General features: G+C 42.4%; 1 protein-coding gene across 6 annotated transcripts in view; it reads right to left on the bottom strand.

Moving 5' to 3' along the window:
* LOC122647562 overlaps positions 1-21,699 on the bottom strand; it is a 122,322-nt gene extending 100,623 nt beyond the window's left edge. For 2 of the 6 annotated variants that reach the window (XM_043840934.1, XM_043840936.1), the window contains exons 1-5: positions 21,428-21,697; positions 21,196-21,277; positions 21,023-21,100; positions 20,847-20,906; positions 20,625-20,729 (exon numbers count right to left, since the gene is read on the bottom strand). In XM_043840934.1, the coding sequence (XP_043696869.1) occupies positions 20,625-20,729; positions 20,847-20,906; positions 21,023-21,100; positions 21,196-21,277; positions 21,428-21,540 (438 nt within the window). In that variant the 5' untranslated portion in view covers positions 21,541-21,697. Of the gene's footprint in view, positions 1-20,624; positions 20,730-20,846; positions 20,907-21,022; positions 21,101-21,195; positions 21,278-21,427 lie in introns of all 6 variants that reach the window. The other 4 variants (XM_043840940.1, XM_043840939.1, XM_043840935.1 and 1 more) reach the window with 4 other exon arrangements.
* Between the last annotated feature and the right edge of the window lie 6,104 nt (positions 21,700-27,803).

The raw sequence follows: 27,803 nt of genomic DNA, 5'->3' as shown, positions 1-27,803 counted from the left end.
GCAAACTAACCTAACTAATTCCTGACCCTAACCTACTTTCTGTAGCTTAATACCCAAACTGAAAATTCTTTAAAACCTAGGTAGGGTTAAGAAGGATCAAGAAAATAAAAAGCAATTCTTTGCAAATGGCTGTGGAGATTCACAACAAATCCTTAAAGTCTGTGGAGGCAAAGTAGTAGAACACAAGATGAAGTAACTAAGTAAGTCCATGGGAAACCAAACCCCTCGCAAAATACAAGGTGTTGGTTTGTGGTCTGGGGTTTGTGGAAAAGAATCACACATTATATGGAAACCTTGAAAGAAGACATCAGAATCCATGGAGGTAAAAATCAGAATTAGGGGAAGATCTTTGCTTTGGAGATTAATCTTCAAAGTTTTCATTTCTCAGCTGGTTGATATGGTGATAGACAAGGATGCTTTAGTCAAACACTCATCCCTCTCAGATCAAGAGGTATCACGGTGCCCCAATTTAAACAAATCCGAACTACTGGGAGGTGGAATTCATCATGGAACTGTTGAACCTCTTGGCAGAACCAGAACAGATGTGACAAGAGATTATCCCTGCATCTTGATGTCTAACAACTTCATCTGTTTTCCACCAAGTCACAATACGAACCACCATTTGGTCCATACAGGAGACAGGTGTCCTTTCTGAAGGTGAGTTTCTTGTCTGGGAAATGTATCTGGATAAAATACTAACATTACATCCATCCGGTCCCTAAAGGAGTCCTCATCCCTGATGATTGCTACGTGCTTGAAAAAGGAAGAGACAGTACACTATTTCTGCTTCATTTTCCTTTGCCTATGAAATCTGAGTGATGCAAGAGCGTGATGCAATCCCAGGGGTTGGAATCCCTATATGGGTTTGCTCTAGGCCCGCCCAAGTGTTAGATAACTCAAATCGAAACACTAGCGGCAAATAGTTAATATTTTGAAGTTTTATAAGTGCAACGACGGAAGAGTAAATAAATTGAAAGTTATAATGGAATAAAGGGAATATGAAAGGGGAAATAAGGTAAACTAAGGACAGAATAGAAATTACTATTTAAAGAATAAGGGTAATCCAGGCATTAAAATGAAATAAGGAAATAACAAGGGTTAAGACTAAGAAAGAAAGGTATAATGGGAAATACCGCTGAAATTATTATAACAGCAAAGGATAAGTCATTTTCCTCCTGCATGAAACCAGAACAAGCGGAGAACTGGTTTGAAACAGGGAGAGAGAACTCCCTCGCAAGACCTCAGATCGACCTAGAAATTGGGAAGGGAATCGCAAGCCACTAATATCTTACAAGTAACTGTCAGTCTCCCTAAACATCGAGCCAACCAAGAGTTTCAGAGAACTGAAACTGGATCCAGTGATAACGTTAGGTTCAAATCTGAAATTAAAGTTCAATCTCACGATGGAAAGGAGTTCAGAAGCCAGGATTTGGAGACTGTTTGGTCACCCAGAACAGAACAGTGTAGTTTTAAAGAGAACTGAAACGAAAGAAGTGGAAGAGGAAGAAATATAAGAAATGGAATTGAGATCAAACCTGGTAGAAGAACCGGACTGATTCAAGTGAAGGAGAGAGAAGAAGAATCGAAGACGAGAGAGAGATAAACAAAGAGAAATCATATTACTATTTGAAACTGAAATAGAGTTTTGACTCTATCTTGAACTCACAGAGAAACAAACTCTACTCTAACTCTATCTACGACTCTACCAAAAGATAAAATAATAAAAACAATTACAAAAACGAAAAGTCCTAATTCCTACGCATAACTGCATCAGAGCGCTTCCTTGGACTGGCCCAAACCTGTTGGGGAGCCCAGATGGAGATGAATCGGGTCCAATCGGTTTTCTTGGTATAGCAGGATATTTAGGATTTTTTTCAATTTTGGGATAGTCATGTAATCATTCTTTTTATTTAGGTAGATTATGTAGGATACTGGGTTTACCTGTTTGAGTTGATTTCTGTTTCCTAGTTTACGAGTTACTATTTTAGGAGTTCTATTTTTCTATTAAATGTATGTAACCCTACATTGAAGAATGGATTGAAAGTATCAATTGAGTTTGCGGCTGACTGCGTGCCAGCGTGGCTTGACTGCGATAATTCCTTCCTCCTCTTTCTTTCATGGATTTCTCCTTCCCTTGTTCTGTCCGCTATAGTCCCTTGAGGTCTGGTTTCGATTTCCCTATTCCCTCCTCTTTTCTTCCCCATACCTTGAGAGATTAATCATCCCTCTTGGGCAATCCTACCTGCGAAACTTGGTTTCAAAAGTTTGCTTGAAACAAGTGTATTATACTGAACTCAGATCTGGTTGGGAACTTACCGTTAAATCTGGATTCAGTCCCTGTTGGTTCTCTGATTGACCTTATTTCGTAATTCCAATCGTACTTGGGAGGATCAGTAACATCGATTGATTCCTAAGTTCTTCGGTTGATTGAGTCAGTAACAAAGGAGCTTTCCCCTTCGAATTATTCTCTGGTTTCCTCCTAAGTTGGGTGAGATTGAAGAGGATTTGGTTCATCTTCCCCCCCCCCCCCTTTGGTTTAATTAATTTCCTTACCCCATTTTCCACATTGGCCCTTCCTCTATTCTATATTATGTCTTGCCATTAATTTGTTTTCCATTCCAAGTTTGCCCTCTCCACCGTATACATTACCTTCCCCTTTTGTCCCCTTATCTTGTGGTTTAACTTTCCAATAAATTACAGTATTGCCATTTCTTTCAATTGATCGAGTCCTATTATTCGAGGAGGGCCCATAGGCGAACCCAATAGGGTTTTTCAACCCCAAGACCACTGAGAGAGGTTTTAGAATCTTTAGCATGGTTAACTTTCAAGGATGTCAACACCCCTTCTAAAAGGATGGAAAAGTTAGAATATGTAGGAGGTTTGATATAGTTAGGAAACAATGGTTTGCAGCTGAAGAAGGAAGAAGAAAGAAGAGAAGAGAGATGAGAGAATCGTGTGTGACTCCTAACACCTATTTACTTCACTAGAAACTTCTTAGGAATTACAAAGGCCTCCCTAGGGAGGTAAAAGATAAAAAGAAATAAAAAGAAAAATTACAACTCTATATGACTTACAATAAAACCAGTGACTAATGTACCTCAAATACATAAACTCTAACACTCCCCCTCAAGTTGGGGAATAAATGTCATGCATTCCCAGCTTGCATAGAAGGGTACTGAACTGGTTCGGAATGAGACCCTTGGTGAAAACATCTGCCAGTTCCGCTCTTCACAAAAAGAGTACAAATGCAACCTGAATCCAACTGTTCTTTGATCAAGTGCCTATCAACTTCAATGTGCTTTGTTCGGTCATGTTGCACAAGGTTCTGAGCAATACTTATAGAAGCCTTGTTATCACAGTAGAGCCACATAGGTCCCTCATGATCAAACCCCAATTCTTGAACCAATCACCTCAACCATATGAGTTCACACACTCCATGAGCCATAGCTCTAAATTAAGTTTCTACGCTGGATCTAGCAACAATTGGTTGTTTCTTACTTCTTCAAGTAACAAGATTACCACTCATAAGGTTGCAGTAACCAGATGTAGATTGTCTATCAAAAACAGAACCAGCCCAATCTGCATCAGTGTAGCCCTCTATCCGTAAATGACTATGTCTGGCAAATAGAAGTCCTTTTCTTGGAGAGGATTTCAAGTACCTAATGATGCGATAGACATCATCCAGGTGTCCACTTTTGGGAGCATGCATGAACTGACTCACTACTCCAATAGCATAACTGATGTCTGGCTGAGTCAAAGAGAGATAAATCAATTTCCCAACCAAACTCTAATATTTCCCTGCATCAATAAGAGGAGAACCATAGTCTTCACTAAGCTTGTGATTCTGATCAATTGGGGAGTTGGCTGGTTTACATCCCAACCTTCCTGTCTTTGTCAATAGGTCCAGAACAAACTTCCGCTAGCAGATATTGATCCCCTTCTTTGACCTTGATACTTTAATCCCCAAGAAATACTTCAAAAGTTCAAGATCCTTAATTTCAAACTGTTTGGCCAGGTAAGATTTAAATCTATTGATGGAGGGCAGTACAAGAACTTGAGATTAAAGTAGATCATGCACTTCAACTTCACATGGAGTCTCTTTCAAAATCTTCCAAACTGATAGTTCTTCTTCAAGATGACCAAGACGCTTGCATGAGTTTTCCAGATATGGTATTTCTATGAGCTCCGGCGACTGAAGATGGACCTCCGACGACCTTGAATGATGCCGTCATCACCCTCAACTATCCATTCTGCCCCTCCTCCCCCCCCCCCCAGCACCCATCTCCTCACCTCCCTCCCCTCTCCCAGCTCGCAGAGCCCCTCTCCACACCACACTCCAGCCTCCCTCCCCTCTGTTCCCCCCTCTATCTCAACCTCCATCCCTGCTTCACCCTCGAACACCCCTCCCATCACCAGTCTTGACCATTGCAATCCAAAACCCCCTTCCTGGAGTTCTCTCCTGTCCAGCGCCTCCCCCCCCCCCAATCCTCTGATAGACTCTCGCTACACTATGTCCCCCCTTCCCTCGTTGATGACTCCAAAGTCAGCTTCTGTCCCCATGGCTTGCTTGATGAAGAAATCTCCAAGTGGCAGTGCTGCCTCATGGGGCACTTCCTTGGAGCTCGCCCCCCCTTTCATATCGTAAAATCCTCTCTTCTCAAGCAATGGCGTGTCTCCGGAGCAGCTTACGATTACCTCCTCGGCCGGCATCTTCATCTTCGATTCTCCGACAAATCGAAAAGCTCGGGCCTTGGAAGGTGGCCCTGGCAAGTTGGAAAGAAACCTATTTTCCTCGGCAATGGGATCGCGATCCTCCTCGCAAGAAATTGATCTCGGAACATCCCCATTTGGGTCAACTTGCCGGTCTACCCTTTCACTACTGGTGTGCCTCGGGTCTCAGCATTGTTGGATCAACCATTGGCAATCCTCTCTTCTCGGACGAGCACACTAAAAAGATGGACCGTCTCTCCTACGCTCGAATCTGTGTAGAGATTTCTGCAGATGTGTCTCCTCCTGAGTTTGTTACCATCCAAGAAGAGAATGGCCACTCCTTCATGCAGAGAGTCACCTACAACTGGCTACCACACTACTGCTCAGTTTGTAAGAACTTCGGCCATCCTTCGAAACTGTGCCTCTCTAGCCCCTCTGACCAGAAGGAATTAGAAACAGTCCCAGCAGCAGATTCTGTAAGCAACTTCTCTAACCGCAAGCACTGCGGAGACTTACCTGAGATGCCGAAGGAAGCTGATATGATAGAAGATGGCAAAGGCACTGCTACCCTGACGATAGCCGAGGTCCAAGCTTTGGCGCAAACTGCAGTGGAGTAGGAAAACAACTTGCACCCCCCTCCTCGCTGCAGGAAAAAACTCAGAAACCGATGCCGGAAAAAATCTTTGGAACTCACCGAAGGCCCCTGTCATGGCGTGTCTCCCGATGCCCACCTACCACGCAGATCCTCAGAGGTTGACCACAATAGGTTTGCGATTTTGCAGACCCTCGATCACGATGAAGACGGTGACGCTTCAGCCTTGCCGGCTCTTCTCGCTGGCAGCTTGCACGGAGTATCTGACCTGCAGACCCCTCTTAATCCTGTCGAGACCTCGCCCTACTCCCCTTCCCCTTTTGGCTTTCCAATTTCTGATCTTCCCCCTGACACTTTAAACCTTTCACCCCTTCTCACCAAATACCCCCCACCTAGTACGAACATCCCTCCCACCAAAACCCCTTTTGTCTCACTTAACCTACACATCCCACCCTTCGCCCCACCCAAAACCTCTAACCCCCCCAACCCGACCCATCAACCCATTACCAACTCAAATCAAACCATCCATCCAGGCCTCTCACCCTCTTCAGAAACCCAACCAGGCCAGGCCAATCATCAACTCAGCCCAATTAACCTTTTATCTGAGCTGACCCAGCAATCCACTAACCACCAGGCCCATCAACCCAACCCACTCACCCTCTTTAGCCACCCACCCAGGCCCATCAACATCTCAGCCCAAACACCCGTTTATCTCCCCCCTCTTTTGCCTTCAACCCAAAGCTGAACCAAATCACATCTGGCCCCAGTTACTTGGACAGCTCTTCCACCCCCTTTGAACCAGAGACCTTTTTACCCTCCACCCCCCCTTCCCCCATGGTTTGCTTCCCCCCTCTCCAGGACTATCGGATGAGGCCCCAAAGTGTTCCCCCGGGGTCTCGTGTTAGTTCCTCGGCCGGTTGGTTGCCCCTCCCCCCCCCTCTCTCATGATCCCTTGGACCATTTGGAATGTCCGTGGCCTTAACGCCCCGACTAAACAGGTCGAGATTCGTGATCGTATCAAATCCTCTAAGTCCTCCCTTTGTTGCTTGCTCGAAACGAAGGTTCTTGAATCAAACTCATCCCGCATTGCTCATTCACTTGCTCCCTCTTGGTCCTTCCTTTCAAATTACTCCCACTCCCCAAACGGCCGCATCTGGGTCCTTTGGGACCCCTCCAAATTCCATATCTCGATCTCCTCTGCTTCCCCTCAACTCCTTCATCTCAACATCTCTAATCACCTGCATAATCACCTCTTCTTCTTCACCATGGTTTATGCCTTCAATCGTCCTCAGGACCGTCTTCCTCTCTGGGACGACATCTACTCCATCTCTCTGTCCATCGGTTCTAGCCCGTGGGGCATTGGAGGCAACTTCAATGTCGCCCGTTACAGCCATGAGAAGCTGGGTGGTTCCCCCATTGACCACCAAGCAGTTGAAGCCTTCAACTCCTACCTCGAGAATACGGGTCTTAACGACCTTAGATGGACTGGTGCTGAGCTCACTTGGCACAACAAGCGATCTGGCCCTGACAGAGTAACTTGTAACCTTGACCGTGTTCTTGTCAATGACCACTGGCTTTCCTCCCTTCCTTCCTCTTATTCTGTTTTTAACCTCCCAGGCCTCTCTGATCACTCTCCCATCTCTCTCTTTGTCCTCCCCTTCCTCTCCTTTGGCCCCAAACCCTTCAGGTACTTTGACATGTGGTCCTCCCACGATGGTTTCCTCCCCATTGTTCAGACGGCTTGGGCCATACCTGTCCACTCTTTCTCCTCTCCCCTCCTTGCCTTCACCAAAAAGCTTAAGAATGTTGAATCTGCCCTCAAATCTTGGAACTCCTCCACTTTTGGAAACATCTCTTCCCGAGTCTCCTCGTGTCGTGAAACCCTCTCCTCTATCCAACTTCGCCTTCAGTCTAACCCTCTCAACCCCTCCCTTGCTTCAGAAGAGACCCTTGCCGCCTCAGAGTTAGCCTCCGCCCTTTCTCAAGAGGAGAGCTTCCTCAAGCAAAAATCTCGGATCAAATGGCTTGAGCTAGGTGATTCGAACTCCGCTTTCTTCCACAGGTCCCTTAAAGCCAGAACCAACTCTAACTCCATTCTCTCTCTCACCTCTTCCACTGGTGCGGTCCTCTCCTCTGTTGATGCCATCAAGTCTGAAGCTGTGTCTTACTTCAACGGCCTTTTCAACCCCCCCTCCCCCCATCAACCCCTCATCCCTGATGGCCTCATCAACAAATTCGTCCCTCCAAATATGCTACCTTCTCTTTGCTCCCCCTCCGATGAGGAAATCCTCTTGGCTGTTAGTTCTCACAAGGTTAGCAAAGCGCCTGGCCCCGATGGCTTCAGTATGGGGTTCTTCACCACTTGCTGGGATATCATCGGCCCTGAGCTTACTAGTGCCATCAAAAGCTTCTTCTTCAACCCCCACCAGATCACTAACATCAACCACACCTTGCTCTACCTCATTCCTAAATCCCCCGGAGCCTCCTCCATGACTGACTTCAGACCCATCTCCCTCTGCAATCTCCTCTATAAATTCATTGCCAAAATCCTTGCCAATCGTCTCCAACTTGTCATTGACTCGCTGGTCAGCTCCAATCAATCAGCTTTCATTTCTGGTAGAAGCAACTGTGATAATATTATCCTTTGCCAGGAAATAGTCCGCGGGTTTCACCGAAAATCCATCTCCCCTTCTGCCCTTCTGAAGATTGACATCCACAAGGCTTTTAACTCCATTTGTTGGGATTTCATTTCCCAAGCTCTTCTTAAGATGTCTTTTCCCCCCGCTTTTGTCAATTGGATCCTTTTCTGTATTTCCACTCCCCGCTTCTCAGTTCTTCTCAACGACAGGCCTGCCGGCTACTTTCCCTCCTCTATTTGTATTCGTCAGGGTTGCCCTCTCTCTCCCTTCCTTTTTTGTCTCTCCCTTGAGGTCCTCTCCCGCAGTATCCAATCCAAAACGGACCTTCACCTCATCTCTCCCATGCCCAAATGCAAACCCACCAAGCTAACCCACCTGGCCTTCGCTAATGACCTCATGATATTCTCTAAGGCTGACTCAACCTCCCTCCAGTCCATTATGGCCTCCCTCCACCTCTTGTCGGAGCTCTCTGGTCTCCACATTAACCTCCTTAAATCCTAGATCTTCCTAGCCGAGGTCCCTGTCAACACCATTCCGTCCCTTTTAGCCATCACGGGCTTTACTCCTGGCACCCTCCCGGTTCGATACCTCGGCCTCCCCCTCATCCCAGCCTAGCTTTCAGCCCATCATTATAACCCTATCCTTGACCTCCTCCGAAAGAAACTTCAGCTTTGGAAAGCCAAACTCCTATCTTACGCAGGCCGCCTCGAGCTTATAAGATCGATTCTACAGTCTTGTTACATCTATTGGAGTAGTGTCTTTGGCCTCCCCAAAGTTACCATAAAGGCTGCTGAGTCTAGTATATGAACTTTCCTTTGGAAAGGAGTAGACTCCACCAGGTTTCTTCATCCCTTGAGTTGGTCCTCCACGTGCATCCCCAAAGCCGAAGGGGGTCTCGGCCTCAGAAGGATCAAGGATATCAACATGGCTGGTTCGATCAAGCTGCTCTGGAAGCTTCTCACCAACAAGACTAGTATCTGGACTTCCTGGGTGTACACAGGGCCTCTGCGTAGAGACTCTATTTTGACTGTCAGTCCCTCTCCAGACTCCTCTTCAACCTGGCGCAGCATTCTTCGAGTGAGACATATCGCCAGGGGTGCTATATCTTGCAGGATTGATGGTGGGCAGCAGACCCTCCTTTGGCTTGATCAGTGGCATCCTTCAGGTGTCCTTGCCACTATAGTCAGTCCCCGCATCATGTATGCCTCAGGCTTGGACAGATTTGCCCCTATGGCCTCCATCATCGCTAGAGGCACTTGGACTCCTCCCCCCTCCCCCCCCCCCCTTTAGAGCTCCCTCCCCCCCATCCCCCCAGGCCACAGGGACAGGGGTGACATCCCTATATGGCTTCCTTCCCCATCGGGTATCTTCAGCTCCCACTCCGCTTGGGACATGGTTCGTCATCGAGGGACGCCCTGTCCTTGGCATAAGGAAACTTGGTTCAAAGGGCACATCCCTCGACAGAGTTTCACCGCTTGGCGTGCCTTGGCAGACTGCCTTCCCACCCAAGCCTTTCTCATTCGCCGTCACATGCAAGTCTCCCCCAATTGCTGCCTCTGCTGGAATGGGCACGAAGACACAGACCACTTATTCTTCACTTGCCCTTTCGCAGCCTCCATTTGGAACCAGGTTCTCCGTCATTGCTGGCCGGCTCGAAGAAGACCATTTCCCCTCTCTAGGGAATGGATCTGGATAGATATGACTTTTGGAAGGAACTCGATTTGTGACATTGTGGGCAAGCTTGCCTTTTGCGCTACTATTTCTCACATTTGGATGGAATGCAATCTTAGAAGATGGACATCCAACTCCCGCTGTTTCGATAGGATTTGGAAGGCCATCTTATTTGATTTTTCATGTAAAGTAGGCACCCTTCCCCCTGGTAGTGTTAAAGATACCCCAAGGAACAGGCTCATTGTTGTCTCCTGGGGTCTTCCTACCTCCATTTTGTGTCCCTGCTAGTCGCTAGCTTCTGTTTTGTTGGCCCTTAGGCTTTGTACATTTCTTCTTCTTTCTTCATAATTTAAATTTTCATTCATCCAAAAAAAAAGATGTTAATCTATTTATCTCATCTTTGCCATTCCCAGTTACAACAATATCATAAACATAAACAATAAGAGCAGTGACAGTACCATTTTCTCTCCGGATAAACAAGGTGTGGTCAGCCTGACTCTAGGAATATCCATTCTTTAGAATGGCCTGTCGAAACCGCTCAAACCAAGCATTGGGAGACTGTTTGAGACCATAAAGTGCCTTCTTGAGGAGGCACACCTTCCCTTCTACTGAAGGAAACTTGAAGCCAGGTGGAGGTTGCATATACACCTCCTCTTCCAGATCAGCATGAAGAAAAGCATTCTTCACATCTAATTGATATAATGGTCATTCTTTGTTGGCTGCCACTGATAGGAGGACACTGATTAAGTTGTGCTTGGCCACAGGAGAAAAAGTCTCTCGATAATCAATGCCATAAACTTGACTGTACCCTTTGGCAACCAGCCGAGCCTTATACCTGTCCACTGTACCATCTGATCGGGACTTCATTGTATAAACCCACCTGCATCCAACTGGAACTCTCCCCCTAGGGAGATCAACAAGAGTCCATATACCATTCTTCTCAAGAGCCATCATTTCCTCTAACATGGCCTTCTTCCATTTTGAGTCAGATATAGCCTCAGTAAGGTTCTTGGGAACAATGGCAAATGAGAGCAGTGGTAAAGGCAAGACCTATAGGGGAGATAACATCATAGGAAACAAATTGGGCAATAGGATTAGTGCAAGCTCTTTTCTCTTTCTGGAAGCAATTGGGAGATCTAAATCATAAGGAAGATCACCTGACTGAGGAGGATGGATCTCAGGATGTGGCTCCAAAGAGGGCTCTTGGCAGGTCTTCTTTCCTTTACTCTTCAAGCATTCACTTTTTTTGTACTGAATGTGGTAATCCTTCTCATTACCAGAAGCACTTTCAACAACAGCCCCTTGATCACCAACATCAATAACAGCCCCTTCTTTAGGTTTCCCGATACCAAACAGAAATGGGGAAGTAGGCAAAGGTGGGAGGAAAGGGATATCAACATCCTCTTCATTCAAACTATTCTCCCCCTAAAGAGGATGCTGATTAAAAGGAGTGAAGAAGGGTATAGACTCAAAGAAGGTGACATCTTTGGAGATAAAGCGCCTTCGGGAAGAGGGATGGTAGAAGTTATACCCCTTGGCAGAGAGGAATAACCGAGGAAAAGGCATTTGAGTGCCTTGGGGTCAAGCTTAGTCCTAGCAGATTTATTGACATGGACATAGCAAACACACCCAAATACCTTAGGAGGAAGAGGAAAGGCAGATGTCTGAGGAAGAAGAGTTCTCAGAGGAGATTTGGAGCCAAGAAGTAGAGTTAGCATCCTATTGATAAGAAATGCAACAAGAAGAAGAGCATCAGCCCAAAAAGTTTTAGGAACATGAATGCCAAAAAGAAGACTCCTAGTGACCTCTAACAGATGGCGGTTTTTTCTTTCAGCCACTTCATTCTGTTGAGGTATATCAACACATGCAATTTGGTGGATAATACCATTATCAATGAAAAATTGTTGGAGCACCCCATACATGTACTTCCCCCCCCCCTTTTATCGAAATGGACTATTTGGATACGGGTACCAAATTGAGTAAAATTAACTGATAGAAATTTTTGAAAGCATCATAAACATCACTCTTCTGTTTCATCAAAAAGGTCCAAGTAGTCCGGGAATAGTCATCAACAAATGAAACAAAATAACGATATCCAGACAAAGAGGTGGTGGGAGCTGATCCCCAAACATCAGAATGCGCAATATTAAAAGAAACAATGGATCTATTACCATGATAGGGATAAGAGGTACACCAATGTTTAGCAAAAATACATAGTTCACACTGAAAAACTTAAGAAGAAGAAAAAGAAGTAAATAAATGAGGTAATTGTTTCCTCATAACAACAAAAGATGGATGCCAAAGCATCACAGAATCCATAGTACTCCTGTCAGTCAGGCCACAAGCATAGGACTGAGCAGCAGGCACAACGGGCAAAACAGGTGTCTGGGGCTCAAGCAGGTAGAGTCCCTTCTCCTCACGTCATTAAGAAGGAAAGAAAGTGACACAACAGTTCAAGGATTTGATTAGATGACTCACAGATAGCAGGTTAGCGGCAAAATTAGGGACATGATGGACAGAATCAAGAGAAATAGAATAAGTAACTCGAACATTACCCTTACCAGAGATAGAGGAAAGAGAGGTGCAACTCTAACCTTATCTCTACCAGAGCAAATAGAATAAGAGTCATAACACTGAGACATACCAATCATATGATCGGGGGCACCAGAGTCAATGACCCAAATAGGATCAGTGGAGGGGGCAGATGTAGAGGCCAGCAAGGCTAAGGCTGAGACTGAATCTAGCTCTGCAGGATCAGTAGAAGAATGGCCAAGTCGGGACATCAGCCGACATAATGCTGCAATATCCTCTCTGGAGAGAGAATCAAGATCAGTCTGAGGTCCAGGTGACTCGGTATCAGGTGTCACAGAATGGGCTCTAGCTCCCCCTTGCCTACCACCTCGGGTGCCAAATGATCCACCCCGCACACTAGGAGGCTGCCCATGAAGGGCCCAACACCTGTCCTTAGTATGCCCCAACTTTCCACAATGATCACATTTAAATCTGTCTCGGTGATCGCCCCGGTTTGGCCCTTGGCCTCTTCCTCTACCTCTCTAGGAACTAGAAATAAGAGCAGATCTCTCCAATGAGGGAGCAGTGTCCATAGATCCTCTTCTAGTTTCCTCACTTTGCAAGTAGCTATGCACTTCATCCAGAGATGGAAAAGGAGACCTCCCTAAGCTTTGCAAGCAAAGAGGCTCATACTCTAGGTTAAGACCACCAAGCAAAATCAGGATCCTTTCCTTTTTCTTGTTTCCAGTAGACCTTGGCCTCATCATCAGAATTGGACAGCTGGAGATTGTTGTAGTGATCATATTCCTCCCACAAGCTAATAATAGTGTTATAGTAGTCAGATATGCTCCGATTACCCTGTTTCATATGGATGATTTTTTGGAGGATTCGATACATCTTTGCCGCATCACCAACTCTATCAAAAACTTTGGAGACACTGTCACAGATATCTTTCGCAGTTTCCTTACTCATAAATCTCCTACCTATCTCAGGTTTCATGGAGAAGATCAGCCAGGTCATAACAATGGAGTTCTCAGTCTCCCACTTAAGATAGTCTGAATCAGTTGGAGCAAGTGCCTTGATAGACCCAGTAATATATCCCAACTTTCCCCTAGTGCGCAGGGACAACTTCACGGAGCGAGACCAATCCAAGTAGTTGGTATTGTCAAGCTTCACAATGGAAAGTTGGGTGTTGGGGTTATCAAAAAAGGTAATGGTAGGGAGAGCACCACTTAAGCTGCCACTAGAAGCTCCCAAAGATCCACTGACAGTAAAGTCATTCCCAGACATGGTGGACATAATGTCAAACACTTCAAAGAAACTCAATATGGAGTCTTGCACAAATGGGGAGTAACCTCAACCCAACCACAGAGAGAAAAAGCAGGCAGCAAGCAAACCAAGAGCAAACACTAGTTGAAAAACAAGCTAAACACTTCCAATACCCAAGAAAGAGCAATCCATAGCATCCAAAGTCATACCAAAGAGTGAATCTTCCATTCTCAGTAACTAACAAACATTCAAAAACATCACAACCTCAAGAGAGAGCTTCAACAAGGAAGAAAAACACTGCCGGCAGAATCAAAACCAACCTGTGCAACATCGAAGATTAGAGCAGTGCTCTCTAATCTGCTCCCTTCACCAAATGAGCCCTTGGGGGCTTGAAAGAGGACCTCCAGGTGACTCAAAAGAGCCCAGCCCCAAAGCAAACTAATCTGCCAATAGGCAGAATCGAAACCAAGAGAGGGAAGGCTGGCGGTAACTTTGGCAGCACTTGGGATCAACCTCTAGGGCTTCAAATCATCTCGCCAGGCAGAGAGCTCCCTCCATTCATCAAAGTTTTGAAGTTTAGACCACAACCAACCATTCTATGTAGGGTATTTTACATGGTATGGTCTCTATGGAACCCTCTACCTTTCTAGGGTTCCAAAGAGAGGTAAGGAAGCAAGAAGAGCTAGATCGACTCAAGGATTTAAGTATCGGTATCGGGTATCGTATCGGTCAGGGGATTTTAAGAGACGTATCGTATCGTATCGGAGATACGTATCGATCAATGCATAAACGTATGAAAATGATCAAAATACACATGAAAATACATTTTTGGACACAAAAAACAATATAAACAAGCAATTTGTGTCATATATCATGCATATATACTAAGAATTGTGAATAATCAATAACCAGACAAGTGCGGCACTTTGAAATTGTTATAAAAGATTAAAAGATGAAATTCCTTACATGTAGAGTCACTCTATTGCCATAAAGAATGTCGGGGTGGATCAAAGTCATGTCTGTAAGGGTCTTCAACAATAGGAGCGACTAGGATGATGTTGTGTACTGTCCGAACATAAGCACAATACTGAGCCCAGTCAAAATACTGATGGTAGTGACTCTCCCACTCATAGTAGAATCGTGTGTACTGCTCTAGAGTGGCTAATGTCACGAAAGCACTAGGTTGTGCTTGTGCTTGATTCTCTCCGTATCCATAACTTCCATACCCTACAGAAGCCCCATGTCCATAGCCTGAAGAAGAACCTGATGCATAATGCCCATGGCCTGATGAAGCACCAGCATAATCAGAACTAATGCTAAGTGACTCCATGCCACTCATGAGCACATCACTATCATATGGATTGTGGGAGCGCTTGGCAGACTTGCCCTTATGCAGCTTCCGCGAGTAAGTCTTATGGCCAGCAGGCCCAGGACCATGATCCATATCTTAGGTAGTATGTGTGTATCCTGCCTCACATGTGAACTGAACCCCAGCACGATGTTATGAAGCCTCATGGCCACCACCACTACCTCCGGCACCATGGCCACCACCACTACTACCATCATCATTATCATCATCATCATCATCATCGTCATCATCATCATCAGCAGCAACAGCAGCAGCAGCAGTAGTAGTAGCAACAGAACCACCACCACCACCATCACCATCACCATTATCATCACCATCGTCGTCTTCACCTCATCATCAACATGTTGTTGAGTTCCTCCATACGGATGACCTGACCTCGTCCTCCTAACTAAACCTTCTTCAGAGCTACTTTCATTTTCTTCAACATTAGGACAAGGATCTTATGATAGTGGCTGTGTTGCATCCTTATCCATCTGTTGAATGATGCTCTCTATCACTGGATCAGGTTTGGTTGTCTGGCGATCCTCACTTAATTGATCCATCACCAATACCTTATCGGTATTCTCTATCCATGCTCTAACCGGATCTTCATCGTCAAGTAGGTGGTTGATGTCGATTAGGTTGACATCTACATCATCTCCTTCTCTTTCCAGCTTTAAATATTTAAGCTTCAGCTTCATGTTGTAATGGACATACACTAGCTTCTCCAACTTTGAATAACTGAGATGATTCCAGGGTTTGGTGTGTATCAACCCGAATGTACTCCAGTTATGTTTGCAGCCACTAGAGGATGCCGTCGGGGATAACACTCGAATTACAATTCGGGTTAAGTGTGGAGCACTAGTACCCCCATAATTGAGCCACCAATCAGCTACACAATAATAAATGAAATATTAAAAGACAAAACCTTAAAACAAATTTTAAATGATATAATAAATTAGGTAAACCTAACTTACCTGGGCGTTGTGTGCTCCTAGCATGGATAGCCATTCTATCAGCAAAACCACGAGTGGCCTCCCGAAAATACTTAGCCTAGAGAGGTATTAAAAAAATTGAAATATTACTTCCACTTCCACCAATCACTCTATTCTTGGTTTCAATCATTTATACAACTAATTTAGCTCTAACCTCATCCATGGCAAGTGTGGCCTTCGCTACATCTGGCTCCATTCTGTTCACAACATTCCTTAGGGCACGCAATAGATCCGGTCTACACCCTATATCATTAGAGTATTGGATATCCGGATTCAAATAATATGCTGCACATGGTTTGTAATGGATGGTTAGAAACCTAGAAATTATAATAATAAATAAATAGTAACTTACTAACTACTAAGTGTTTAAAATGAAACCAAAGTCATATACTTATAAGATTACCTGCCCAATGAACATCTTGAACCAACATATTTTCCCATCGATCGGATATAATCTTCAAATACTTCTTGTTTGATGTTGGGTTATTCTCTTGTATTTTTCTCTTCACACATCCCATGGCCTCTACCATCTTACCCATGGTCTGCTCTTTATCCCCATCAACCTCTCGAAGCAGACAAAAGAGTCGCATCATAACATTATAAAGTCGGCCCATCGCAGCCCAAAACTTTGAGGAGGTGACAAGATCTTGAACAAATCTCCCAATTTCAGACCTTGCATAATTGCTAGTCAACCACTCAGTAGAGGTGAACATCTTTAGCAGCCCATGCTTTCGGAAAATGAGGCTATCAATTGCAATGTAATTTATTGCAAATCTTGTTGTTGCAGGCCTCACTAAATCCCCTTGTGTGTAACTCGTCATCAATACCAAAACCCAACTATGGTTGTAAATAAAGTTGGTGACTTTCCTTGCATTACCAACCAACTTTTGGACCTTGGGCAATTCTCCTATGTCCTTGAACATCAAATCTATGCAATGAGCTGCACATGGTGTCCAAAATAGATGTTGCCTCTTTAACATAAGCAACTGACCAGCCTTCTTGAAATTTGCTGCATTGTCAGTTACTACTTGGACAACATTTTCCTCTTCTATGTCCTCCACAACTTCATCCATTAACTTGTACAAGTAATTGGCATCTTTGATTTCACTAGATGCATTGACCGACTTGTGGAAGATCGTCCTTCCATCACAGTAGATAAGAAAATTGATGATGGGTAATCTTGTTGGTCCACTCCATCCATCACACATGATGGTCACTCCATATAGTGGCCACTTCTCCTTGAACCTCTCCACATACTCATGCACCTCTTGGACAATATCATCCAAGTAAGGCCCAGCAATCTCATAAGGTGTGGGTGGCTTAACATTTTTCCCACACCGCTGAATCTCCTTTACCATGGCCTTGAAGTGGGGATCTTTGGCCTTACGTGGTGGAATCATAAAACTATGGAACCATCTGGAGATTGCTCTGCCTATCTTTTTACTAAGTGTTTTGGGTTGAAAGCTTTCTTCAATCCTCTGTTGGCCAGCATCCCTTGGTCTATAGACATTAGGATCCATGTCTCTGATATCTGGGCTCTTCTTTCTCTTACCCTTACCACTCTTTGTAAACCGGTCAAACATCCCCTTCACACTGGTTGCTCTACTAAGGCCAACAGGCTGCTTACCCTTACTTAGAGATGGACGACAAGAGGAGCCAACACCAATATCTACAGGGCCCTGGCTGGATCGAGCTGATTGACATCTAATCAATTGCTCAGCTCTCCATTGTTGCTCTTTTGCTTCATATCTTGATTGTTTCATCGCCCATGCCAACTCTAGGTCCTCCTCTGCTTCCATATCCGATCCTTCATAATCTTCAAAATCTTCCATCAAATTTTCCACCAATGCATCATCATCATCATGTGTTTGCTTGGATTTTTTTTTTGAATCTCTAAGGTGTTTTTGCATTGCCCTGCTTAACTCTACAGGGCACTTTGTACACTTGGCAATATTTTCATATCCTCCTGCTATGTGCTCTTTTTGCCGAGTTACCCCCACCTCCAAGATGTTGGGTGTCACAGAAGTTGCACTATGTATGCAATCTATTATTGTTTATCTTGGTACAATAAGACCACCCAATGTCTTGTTGTCGCAGCATCGTCCTAAATACCAAACAAAAGTAGATAACCATATAAGATATATATTAAACAATATTAAAATCCACACATCAATAATTTATTATTTATACAAGTATAGACAGACATTACGATGCATGTCATGCATTGCATCATTTTCATGTATTTACTACCTAGCAAAGTTGCCCTAAACAATATTTAAACATTTTTATATTTTCTACAACTAGTTACACATTATTTAATTTTTTAACTAAGGAAAAAAAATGACATAATGTACTACATATATGAATCTAAGTCTTTGATTCTATTTCAGCCAATTATACATTTTATCAAACTATAATGAAAGAGTATAGATAGAAAAATCAGATTTTTTACATTTTTTTATGTATTTTATAAATTCAGAAAATACCCAAAAAATAAAAAAAAATACAGATTTTAGGATAAATGTATAATCTTCTTGGGATGTCATACATCTATACATAATGTACTCCATATATTATAAACATTACCATTTGTTTTAAAGTTAAGAAGAAAAAAAAAAAATCATTTTAAAGAAAGAATTTTCGGTTTTGGGTAAAAATGGCCAAAGAAACATGGATTTGAAACCAAATCTTTGTAAATGCATACAAAGAATGCAATTTCTATGTTAGTTTAACATATTATCTTTGATTCATACCAAAAAACATACCAAAAATCAAAGATTAAAGCAAAAGATTCAAGTTTTTTTCAAAAAACATACCTAACCCTTCAAGAACAGCTTTTGAATTCGAATGTGGGCTGTTAGATCCACCAAATGATGTGATTTCAGCTCCTCTAAGTTCGTTTTTGGCAAAGAATTGAAAGCCCTCAAGAAATCTTACCCAAAAAGCAAGTTTAAATGTGTTTTTGGAAGGGTTTCTCAAAGCTGGGAAGAGCTTTTTTCCACCAGGACTGCTAGAAATCGAGTTTCAAGTGACAAGTATGAAATGGCCAAGTGTTTTTTAAGTTAACGATACGTATCGAGACGTATCAAGTCGTTTCAATATGTATCGCTATGTATCGGTCGATATATATCGAGACGACTCGATACGTCTCGATACGTATTGTTTTTAAAAATATAATAAAATAAAATTTTTTAAAACTCTCCTCTGTATCGATACGTATCGATCGTATCGTATCGTCTCGGTCGATACGTCTCGATACAGTCGAGACATTAACATTTTTTTAAAAAAAAGATACGTCTCGACCTGTATTGTATCGACCTCGACCGATTCCGAGACGTATCGGCCGAGACGATACGATACGATACGCTCCAAGACTTAATTCCTTGGGTCGACTCTCAAACCACGCTCTGATACCAAGTTAGAATATGTAGGAGGTTTGATTATAGCTAGGAAACAATGGTTTGCAGCTGAACAAGGAAGAAGAGAAGAGAAGAGAGATGAGAGAATCGTGAGTGTTAGGAGTTGTGACTCCTAACACCTATTTACTTCACTAGAAACTTCTTAGGAATTACAAAGGCCTCCCTAGGGAGCTAAAAGATAAAAAGAAATAAAGGGAAAAATTACAATTCTATGTGACTTACAATAAAACCAGTGACTAATGTACCCCTTATACATAAACTCTAACAGGAATTAGGGGGGAGTTAATCGCTATGATAGGAAACTAGGGTCCTTTATACCTGCTGCAGTTTCTCTGGAGCATGTGGTTAGCAAAGAATGATACAGCCACAGGATTTGATAAATATTTGCTGCCAGTGAAAATGGAAGCCAAGGCCCATAAAGTTGGTAATTTTTAGGGTGTCTTGTAAAGATTCTAAAATATCTCGGACATATATTAGGGATAACTGCACTAACCTTTTGTATAAGATTCCCTTTGTCTGGCCTTATATAGTAAAGAAGGATCCGTTTTTCTTCTGCCTTAAGCCCCACTCTCCATCCTCCAACAACACTTATTATTTATTCCAGATAAAAAATCATATTTAATTCGATAACTATAAGTTTTACACATTTATCCTAATTACTGTAATCTAGATTATCTTTGTCTTGCAGAGGAAATTTAGGTATAATAGATTCTAATGCATAAATCTTAGTATCATGAATCTAAACCAAATCAAATAAAATGAAGCATAAATAAAGTAAGAACCCCTGCCTCATTTTCACCCAATATCATAACCCAAAGCAGTGTTCTACACATCATACAATTTTCACAACAGAAAGAAGTACCTGAAATGAATAAAAATTCTACTTTCCATTGTTATGTGTAAACTAAGAGTAAGACTACCATACAACTAATAGCCCAAGTCTCATGTATGTGAAGATTATTGAGGTGAAAAATGGAAAATTACAATTAAAATAAAACTACATCACCAATTGTATTCCTTAAAAGAGTACAGTAAGAGAAAAATATATTACAACCTTGTTTATAAAAATTTAAAACTAGAAAAGAGTAGTCTTAAGTATTGCCTACATACAATAACTTAACCATTCCAGCTCCATTAGCAAGCTTATCCAGTTTAAAACATTAGAACATACACCAAAAGCCATGTACCTATTGACATCACCATGGGGCATTCAGAAGCAACAGCCTATGCCACCAGGACCACGATTTTTTTATCATCTACTCTAGTAAATGGGTTGATCTACAAAGCATGGTTCAAAATTTATAAAAGTGTATTCACTCTTCTACGTACCACCAATTTGAAAAGTACACGAATATAAACATTTTTAATCCACCAAGTTCTTGACATCTAAATGTCCTTTAATGTTTAGTAGAGCCTTGCAAACATCAGATTCAGACTCAGGCTGAGTGGATATTTAAGGCAATGATTTACCTTCATATCATGAGCTAGTCTTAAATTTTCTTCAAGATCACCCTTTCTGCGAGCCATTTCTGCTAAAGCAGAAGTTATAGCATCCTTCTGCTTCTCATCAAGTGCCTGTTGCATCAAAGAACATTTGTTTATAATTTAGATCAGAGAATACATTTTTACAATTCCAGAATGGACAATGCAGATAAAGCATTTCCCTAATACAGGAAAAAGATCTATACAAACCACTCGCAAATCGGAAAATTTTCTCTCCAACGCATGCTTCTCATTCAGAAGCTGCAGCTCCTGGAAACCACATAAGACCCAAGCAGTTTCTTGCAAGTGAGAGATGAAGATGAATGTACTCTGTATTACAGTGATATCACTATGCTCATAAATTTATAGATTTTTAGATATCGCACCTTGAGACAAGCATCAGAAATTTGCTCACGCAGTAGCAAGATCTCCTCTTTCTGTGCCCTGAGTCTCAAATTAATCTCCTGCTCAGAAAACCAATTAGGAAATAGATCCATACAAAACCTTGCTACAAGCTCAAGCGGAAAAAGAATCCCATCGGAATTGCAAAGACAATTACCATAGCCTCTTGTTCTGGAGAATAATTGACATTGTCATCCCCTCGTGAGTTCCTAGAACTAAAATGCCTTTCAGCATTATGCCTGAAGAACAAACCAGAGATTGGCTTACAACTCAATGCATCAAATACTTGACTGTTCAATTGTGAAAACCACCACAACTCTGTTTTAAGCAGTAGGGTAAACTTCTGAGCAAACCCAAACCCTTCCCAGTTTCCTGGGGTTCGGTATTACCTGCTTGATGAATCAGAACTTGGCGTTCGAACACCATCATCACTATTCACAAACATATTGCTGTTGGAGGAAGACATCATATGGGCAGCTGTTAGTACTCTTGAAGAATACATGATTACATGGCAGAGAATACTTTCCAGTTTCCACAAGCATCAGGAGGATCATTCATTCCACCTTTGTTATTCTTCCAACTCCAGCTTCACATTGATGGAATCACAGTAGTACGATCCATTACCTACAACCAAAATTTATAACTTCGTATCACAACATACAATAATTAAAAAAACGAAACGTCAGAAAAGTGGAATTCTAAAATAAAAATCTACAAGCGAAATACTAGAGCATTAAGCATTTGAACTAGTGCTCTGGTCACAACAAGGAGCCACCACTTTGGCTATTACTAAATCTTGTTACTTCCATGCAAACATCATAGGCATGCCTCAATCAATTCATACATCTCCTCACATAGAAATAAGTACAATATGCACAAATTCAATTAACGAAAAACCTTCCCTCTGAAAATGATGGTTAGACTTCGTCAGAAAAAAATGGAATGATAACTGATTATAATTATACAAACATGATACTATTATAATTGATCCATGAACGGGAAAAAAAATTCAGTCCATGCATAGCAGCAAGAACCACACTATCCATGGAACTCTTCAATTCTTGATGTCCTGCTGTACCAACAATCGAAAGAACTTGGTGTCTTGCAGTCTGACAACTTACCTGGTCCTAATTTTGGAATTCTAGTAAGCTGACCCAGTCAATGGAAAGGGAACATCACCAATTATGGGGTGAATTTTCTGGATCACTAAGGATAGCTAGAAGAGGTCTATAAAATGTTAAGCAGTTGGCATACAATCATAGTTGTCTAGGCGTCCAGGCAGATTTTGGGGGGTCTAAGCGGTTGCCGCCTTACTAGTATTGAACGCCTTGGCCCTATTTGTTATTTCAATTATTCAAAAATATTCAAAAATAAGCAAATACCCCCTTATTTGAATCCAATAAAAATAGTTAAAAAATAAAGTTCCAAAATGATAAAAAGTCAACCCCCCAATTCAAGAACAAAAACTGGATTTTCGGCGGTAGGTGAAAATTTCAACTTTCTAATGCTGGGGTTTTTCTCAAATCTAAAAATTCCATAAATCTTAATATGGTAAAACATTGCTAAAAAACAAAAGAGCGATAAAAGATTCATTTGTTTTGATATTTTAAAAATATATTTTCATTCAGAGCGATTTTGCAACATTTATGTACACCAAGTAAGGTTTGACCCGAATATCACCCCTTCAATATAAATCAGATTTAAACAAACTTGGCTTTGTTGGAAAGCTGGTTTGGCGCTCTACCTAATACAAAAAGTCTCATGCAAAACTAAAATCATTTGACTAGTCAAACTTCTTAGAGAACAAGAACATTTCTCTAAATCAAGAGTAGTTTAATACTTATAAATAAGATCATATTTTCTAAGAACAGTATAAACAAAGGTGAGACTAAGTATACCATGATAATGACCAATTCCAAAAACAGTATAAACCAATTGTATGTTTTGATTGTTTAAAACTTCCAATAGCGTGCTTCTTTAGTTCTATTGTCTTCTAGTTATATGTTGATTTTTTATGACTTGATGTGGCTTAATATTGATATTTGATGACTTGATGTGGCCTAATGTTGATTTTTGATGATTTGATGGGACTTAATGTTGATTTTTTATAATATAAGGTATATATTATAACATACTAAATAGTGTCAGAAAAGAGGGGAAATAAAAAATAACACTTGGGCACCTTGTCGCCTAAGCACCCCTCCACCGCCTTGGGTTGCCTTGCTGCTTTGACAACTCTACATACAATATAGAGGATCTTTTCAACTCTTAATATGGATAGAGGCTCTTTCTGTTTTTTGGGGGTGGGGGGGGGGGGGGGAGGAACAGTTTTCTGAAAATTGTGAATAATGGCCTATAACTAATTAATCACAGCCCCTCTTTATTTATAATAGATGAGAGAACAATCTAGAATAGGTACAACGACAATAATAACCCTAGAATGTAAATACCCTTGAACCCATTTTACAACAGTCCCCCTCAAGTTGGTGCATAAATATCAAACATGCCCAACTTGCTAAGAATAGACATTAAACTCTTGCTATTAATGCTCCTAGTGAGAATGTCGGCTAGCTGATCCCCTAACTGAACAAAAGGAATGCATATCAATCCTTGCTCTAGCTTCTCCTTGATAAAATGACAATCGATCTCAAGATGCTTATACGATCGTGTTGTACTGGGTTATGAGCAATACTATTGCTGCTTTGCTATCACAGTAAAGGCACATGGGCAACGTAACAGGAACACACAAATCATGAATAAGACCTTGCAGCCAAAGTAGCTCACAAATACCATGGGCCATAGCCTGAAATTCTGCTTCAGCACTGAATCGAGCAACCACCAATTATTGCTTGCTCCTCCAAGTCAATAAATTCCCGCCAACAAAGGTACAATACCAAGAGGTGGACCTCCTGTCATCCAGACATCTAGCCCAATCTACATCAATGTAGGCCTCAATCCGTAAGTGACCTTGGGAAGAAAAGAGAACGCCTTTCCCAGGTGCAAACTTTAGATATCCCAAGATCCTGTGTGCTGCCTCAAGGAGAGTGGAGTGAGGATCATGCATATGCTAACTCACAACACTTACTGCAAAGGCACATGTGTGAGACAGGTATATCAGTCGGCCAACTAATCTCTGATAGCTACATATATCCACAGGATCTCCATCTTTACTCTTTAGGTGAGTATTTGGTTCCAAGGGGGTATCTACAGGCTTACACCCTAACATTCCTGTTTCAAATAACAAGCCAAGAGTATACTTCCATTGTGACGGGAAGATACCTTAAGCAAAATAAGCAACCTCAATCCCAATGAAATATCTGAGTTGTCCTAGCTCCTTGATCTCAAATTATGTCCCCAGATAAGTCTTCATGATCTCATCAACATCGTTTCTTAGAATGACGATGTCATCAACATAAACAATCAGCGCAATGATGAGTTGGTCTCTCTTCTTGATAAACAAAGTATGATCAGCATCACTTGTTCGTAGCCGATTGACATCATCGCTCTATAGAGTTGGAACTTGAAGATGGATCGAATCTACTAAGAGAGAAGAGATTTACAGCAAGAAGAAGAGGAAGGAGAGAACAGAAGAGGTTGGGAGAATTGATTGTGTGTGTTGAGAGAGTCTCAACACACATATTAGCTTCATTAATTAACCCTTTGAAATTACACAGGCCTCCCTAGGGAGGTAAAGGGAAATAAGACAAGAAAGGAAAAAATACAACCAAGTCATGTCTTATACAACCAACACACGTGATCTGCTCTCCTTTATGTTGAAACACACACTGGTTTTTCCTTCCCAGGAGGGCAACATCGTTGTCGTATAGCCATGGTCTTCCCAATAGAACATCAGTCATTCTCATCGGGATGATGTCACACCAAATTTCCTCTGAATATTTTTGGGCCTGTAAGGGAACATAGCATCTCTTGTTCACATCTAGTTTATTCCCATTCAATAAGGAGACTTTATATGGCATTGGATGCTTTTCAAACTTCAGGTTTGCCTTCTTCGCAAGGTCTTCAGAAACAACATTAACATAGTTGCCACTATCAACAATTATCCGGGCAGTGCGTTCGGCTGCTCGCATGCGAGTATAGAAGATGCAACTACATCGCCAATCTTCACCCTTAATTTCAGCACTCAATATATGTACTACCACATGAATACCTCGGGTATCTTCAAAGTCATCACCCAAGTCATCAAAGTAAGCAGTCCCATCATCATCTTCATCAGGGGGTAATGCATAAATACCCTGTTCATCAATATCATCAAGGTTTTCTTCTTCCCTCTCAGCTACATGAATCGGCCTACGTTTTTGTGGGCAATCCTTAGCATAATGCCCCTTTTCATTGCAGTGATAGCATGTGTGGGGTTCACTGTTGGCCATTGGGGCTTTGCCCTTGTCCACACGAGAAGAGCTGCCAGTAGAGTAAGCTGTCCGTGTAGAACCAGCAATGATGTTGTTACCTCTATTGTAACCATTAGTTGGTCTGGATGCTGGAAAAGATTTCCTGGTGTCGATAGCAGTGGAGCCAAACCTTCTATTGGTCTTCAATACTTCATCCTTCAGGGCTTTCTCAAAGCAATCTTTGATGTCTAGAACATCAACAACTCCAATAGCCCTAATAATATCAGATCTCAATCCCAACCAAAATCGAGACAACATCTGAGTAGCACTTTCTCTAGTATCAGTACGAGAAGAAAGAGAATCGAACTTCTGCATATACTCGGATACAGTCATAGTCCCTTGCCGTAGGAAGTTGAGTTGATCTTGCATCTGAGCTCTGTAATGTCTGGGCAAATATTTCTCCTTCATGTCCTCCCAGTTAGTAGGTGCATCACCTACGCATTCCATGTCTCTCTCTGTCTTTCGCCACCATTCTCGGGCAGGGCCAATCAATTTGGTACGTGCAAATCTCATCTTTCGATCTTCAGGCAAGTCATACCAGTCAAAATAATCATCCAAGGCAGCAAGCCAGTCATAGAACACCTGAGGATCACCATGCCCATTATACTCCTTTAGCTCAAGTTTGACCTTCTGCGTATCGTACCTCCTATTAGTAGCTTCATCTCCAGTGAAGTAGGATCTCATATATTCTTCAAAGTTAGATCTTCGAGGTGCTTCTCTAGTTCTGTCCCTATCTTCTCTGTAATCATCTCTGTCAGGTCTACGTCGATCCCTATAATCTCTGTCGTGTCTGGAATGATCTCTGTGGTCCCTGTGACATCTGGGATGATCTCTATGATGTTCATCCCTTCCCAAAGTTCCATGTACTTCAGAGTGAACTTGTAATCTGTCCTCCTCTATATATAGAGGGTTGTTGACAAGAGGCACAGCCTGCCTTTCTTCCAATCGTGTCACTTTGTCATTAAGTTTCTGCAACATATCCATGATTACTGTCATAGGATCAGGTGGGGGGGCAGATTGATGTCTGAGGTTGGATTGCCATGGTCGGCCATGGCTCTGATACTACTTGATGTAGTCCTAGGTAGGAGAAGTCCCACTAGGAGCCAGGGGAATAGGATCACCGAACAAGGCTGGCCGATTGGGACAGCTTAGGCTAACTAGGGCAGAAATTAGGGTTAGGGTTGAATAATGGTAATGGGGTTTATGGGGTTTTTAATATGCAGGTCTAGGAGGCTTTAATGGTATATAAATATTAGGGTTTAGGAAGGTTCAAAAATTCTGCAAACCTGGGCAGAATTGAGTTGGAGGTTTTAGGTTTAATGGAGTGGAGGAATGGAGGGGTTGTAGAGGAGACTAAGGGCTAGGTTTAAGGTCGAGTGTAGGGAGTGATGTGGGGGATATAGGCTGGAAGTAGGGTTCGAAACCAATGGCTAAATCTGAAGTTTTGAGGGAGTCCTAGTTGAGGTAGGAGTTACAGGTTTAATGGAGAATTAGGGTTTGATGAATGGAGGGGGATGTGGATTAGGTCTAAGGGAAGGGTAATGGCTAGGTGGAAGAAGGTTTTAAAATAACTTGCAGGTTTAAACTTACTGTAAAGCAGAAATAATGGCAGCAGCTTGATGTCTTGAAGGAACCTCCCAATCTTCAGGATGCAAGGAGTCGCAGGAGTCCACCTACCCTTTACCACCTTGAGATCCACAAGGATGTAAAAACTCACAGAGGAGCAGAGGCAGCAGCACGATGGCAGCAAACAAGGCTTGAAAGCAGGAAAATTTTATGCAGAAAATAGTGGGTGAGCCTGCCCACGATTGCTTTATTTGTAGTTTAAAAAAGGGCCAAAGACCTTGCACATATTCAGATCTGGATTAGGAATCCCAGATCTGATTCCTAATTAAAAAACAACTCCACCCTCTTAAAATCGTGGAGGGGGGAGAATAAAACATAGTTTAAACAAAAATCAAAAGATGCTCTAAGAGCCAATAGAAATAAAACAAAATCAACCAATAAGAAAGAGTCACTTAAATTGGACCATTGGTTGGCCCGGTTCAATCTAAGAGCTCAAAAAAAAACTAAGTATAGGAAAAAAAAGAAAGGCTCCAACGAAAACACAAAAACAGCCAAGTCATGGCTTCTTCTTCTTCCTAGTGCTTGGACCTGCATCATGCAGTGGGAGTGGAAAGCCAATTTATGCATGCCCCCAAGAGTGGTCACTTGGATGCTGTGTATCGCATCCCCAGATATTTGAAGTCTTCTCCTGGGAAAGGACTGTTGTATGCCAAGCACAATCACTTGAGAATGGAAGGTTTCACTGATGCTAACTGGGCTAGATCCATCATAGACAGGAGATCTACCTTTG

This window comes from Telopea speciosissima, unplaced genomic scaffold, assembly GCF_018873765.1.
Source record: "Telopea speciosissima isolate NSW1024214 ecotype Mountain lineage unplaced genomic scaffold, Tspe_v1 Tspe_v1.0074, whole genome shotgun sequence".
In the NCBI taxonomy this organism is placed as follows: domain Eukaryota; kingdom Viridiplantae; phylum Streptophyta; class Magnoliopsida; order Proteales; family Proteaceae; genus Telopea; species Telopea speciosissima.
This window is presented reverse-complemented; position numbering and strand designations above follow the sequence as displayed.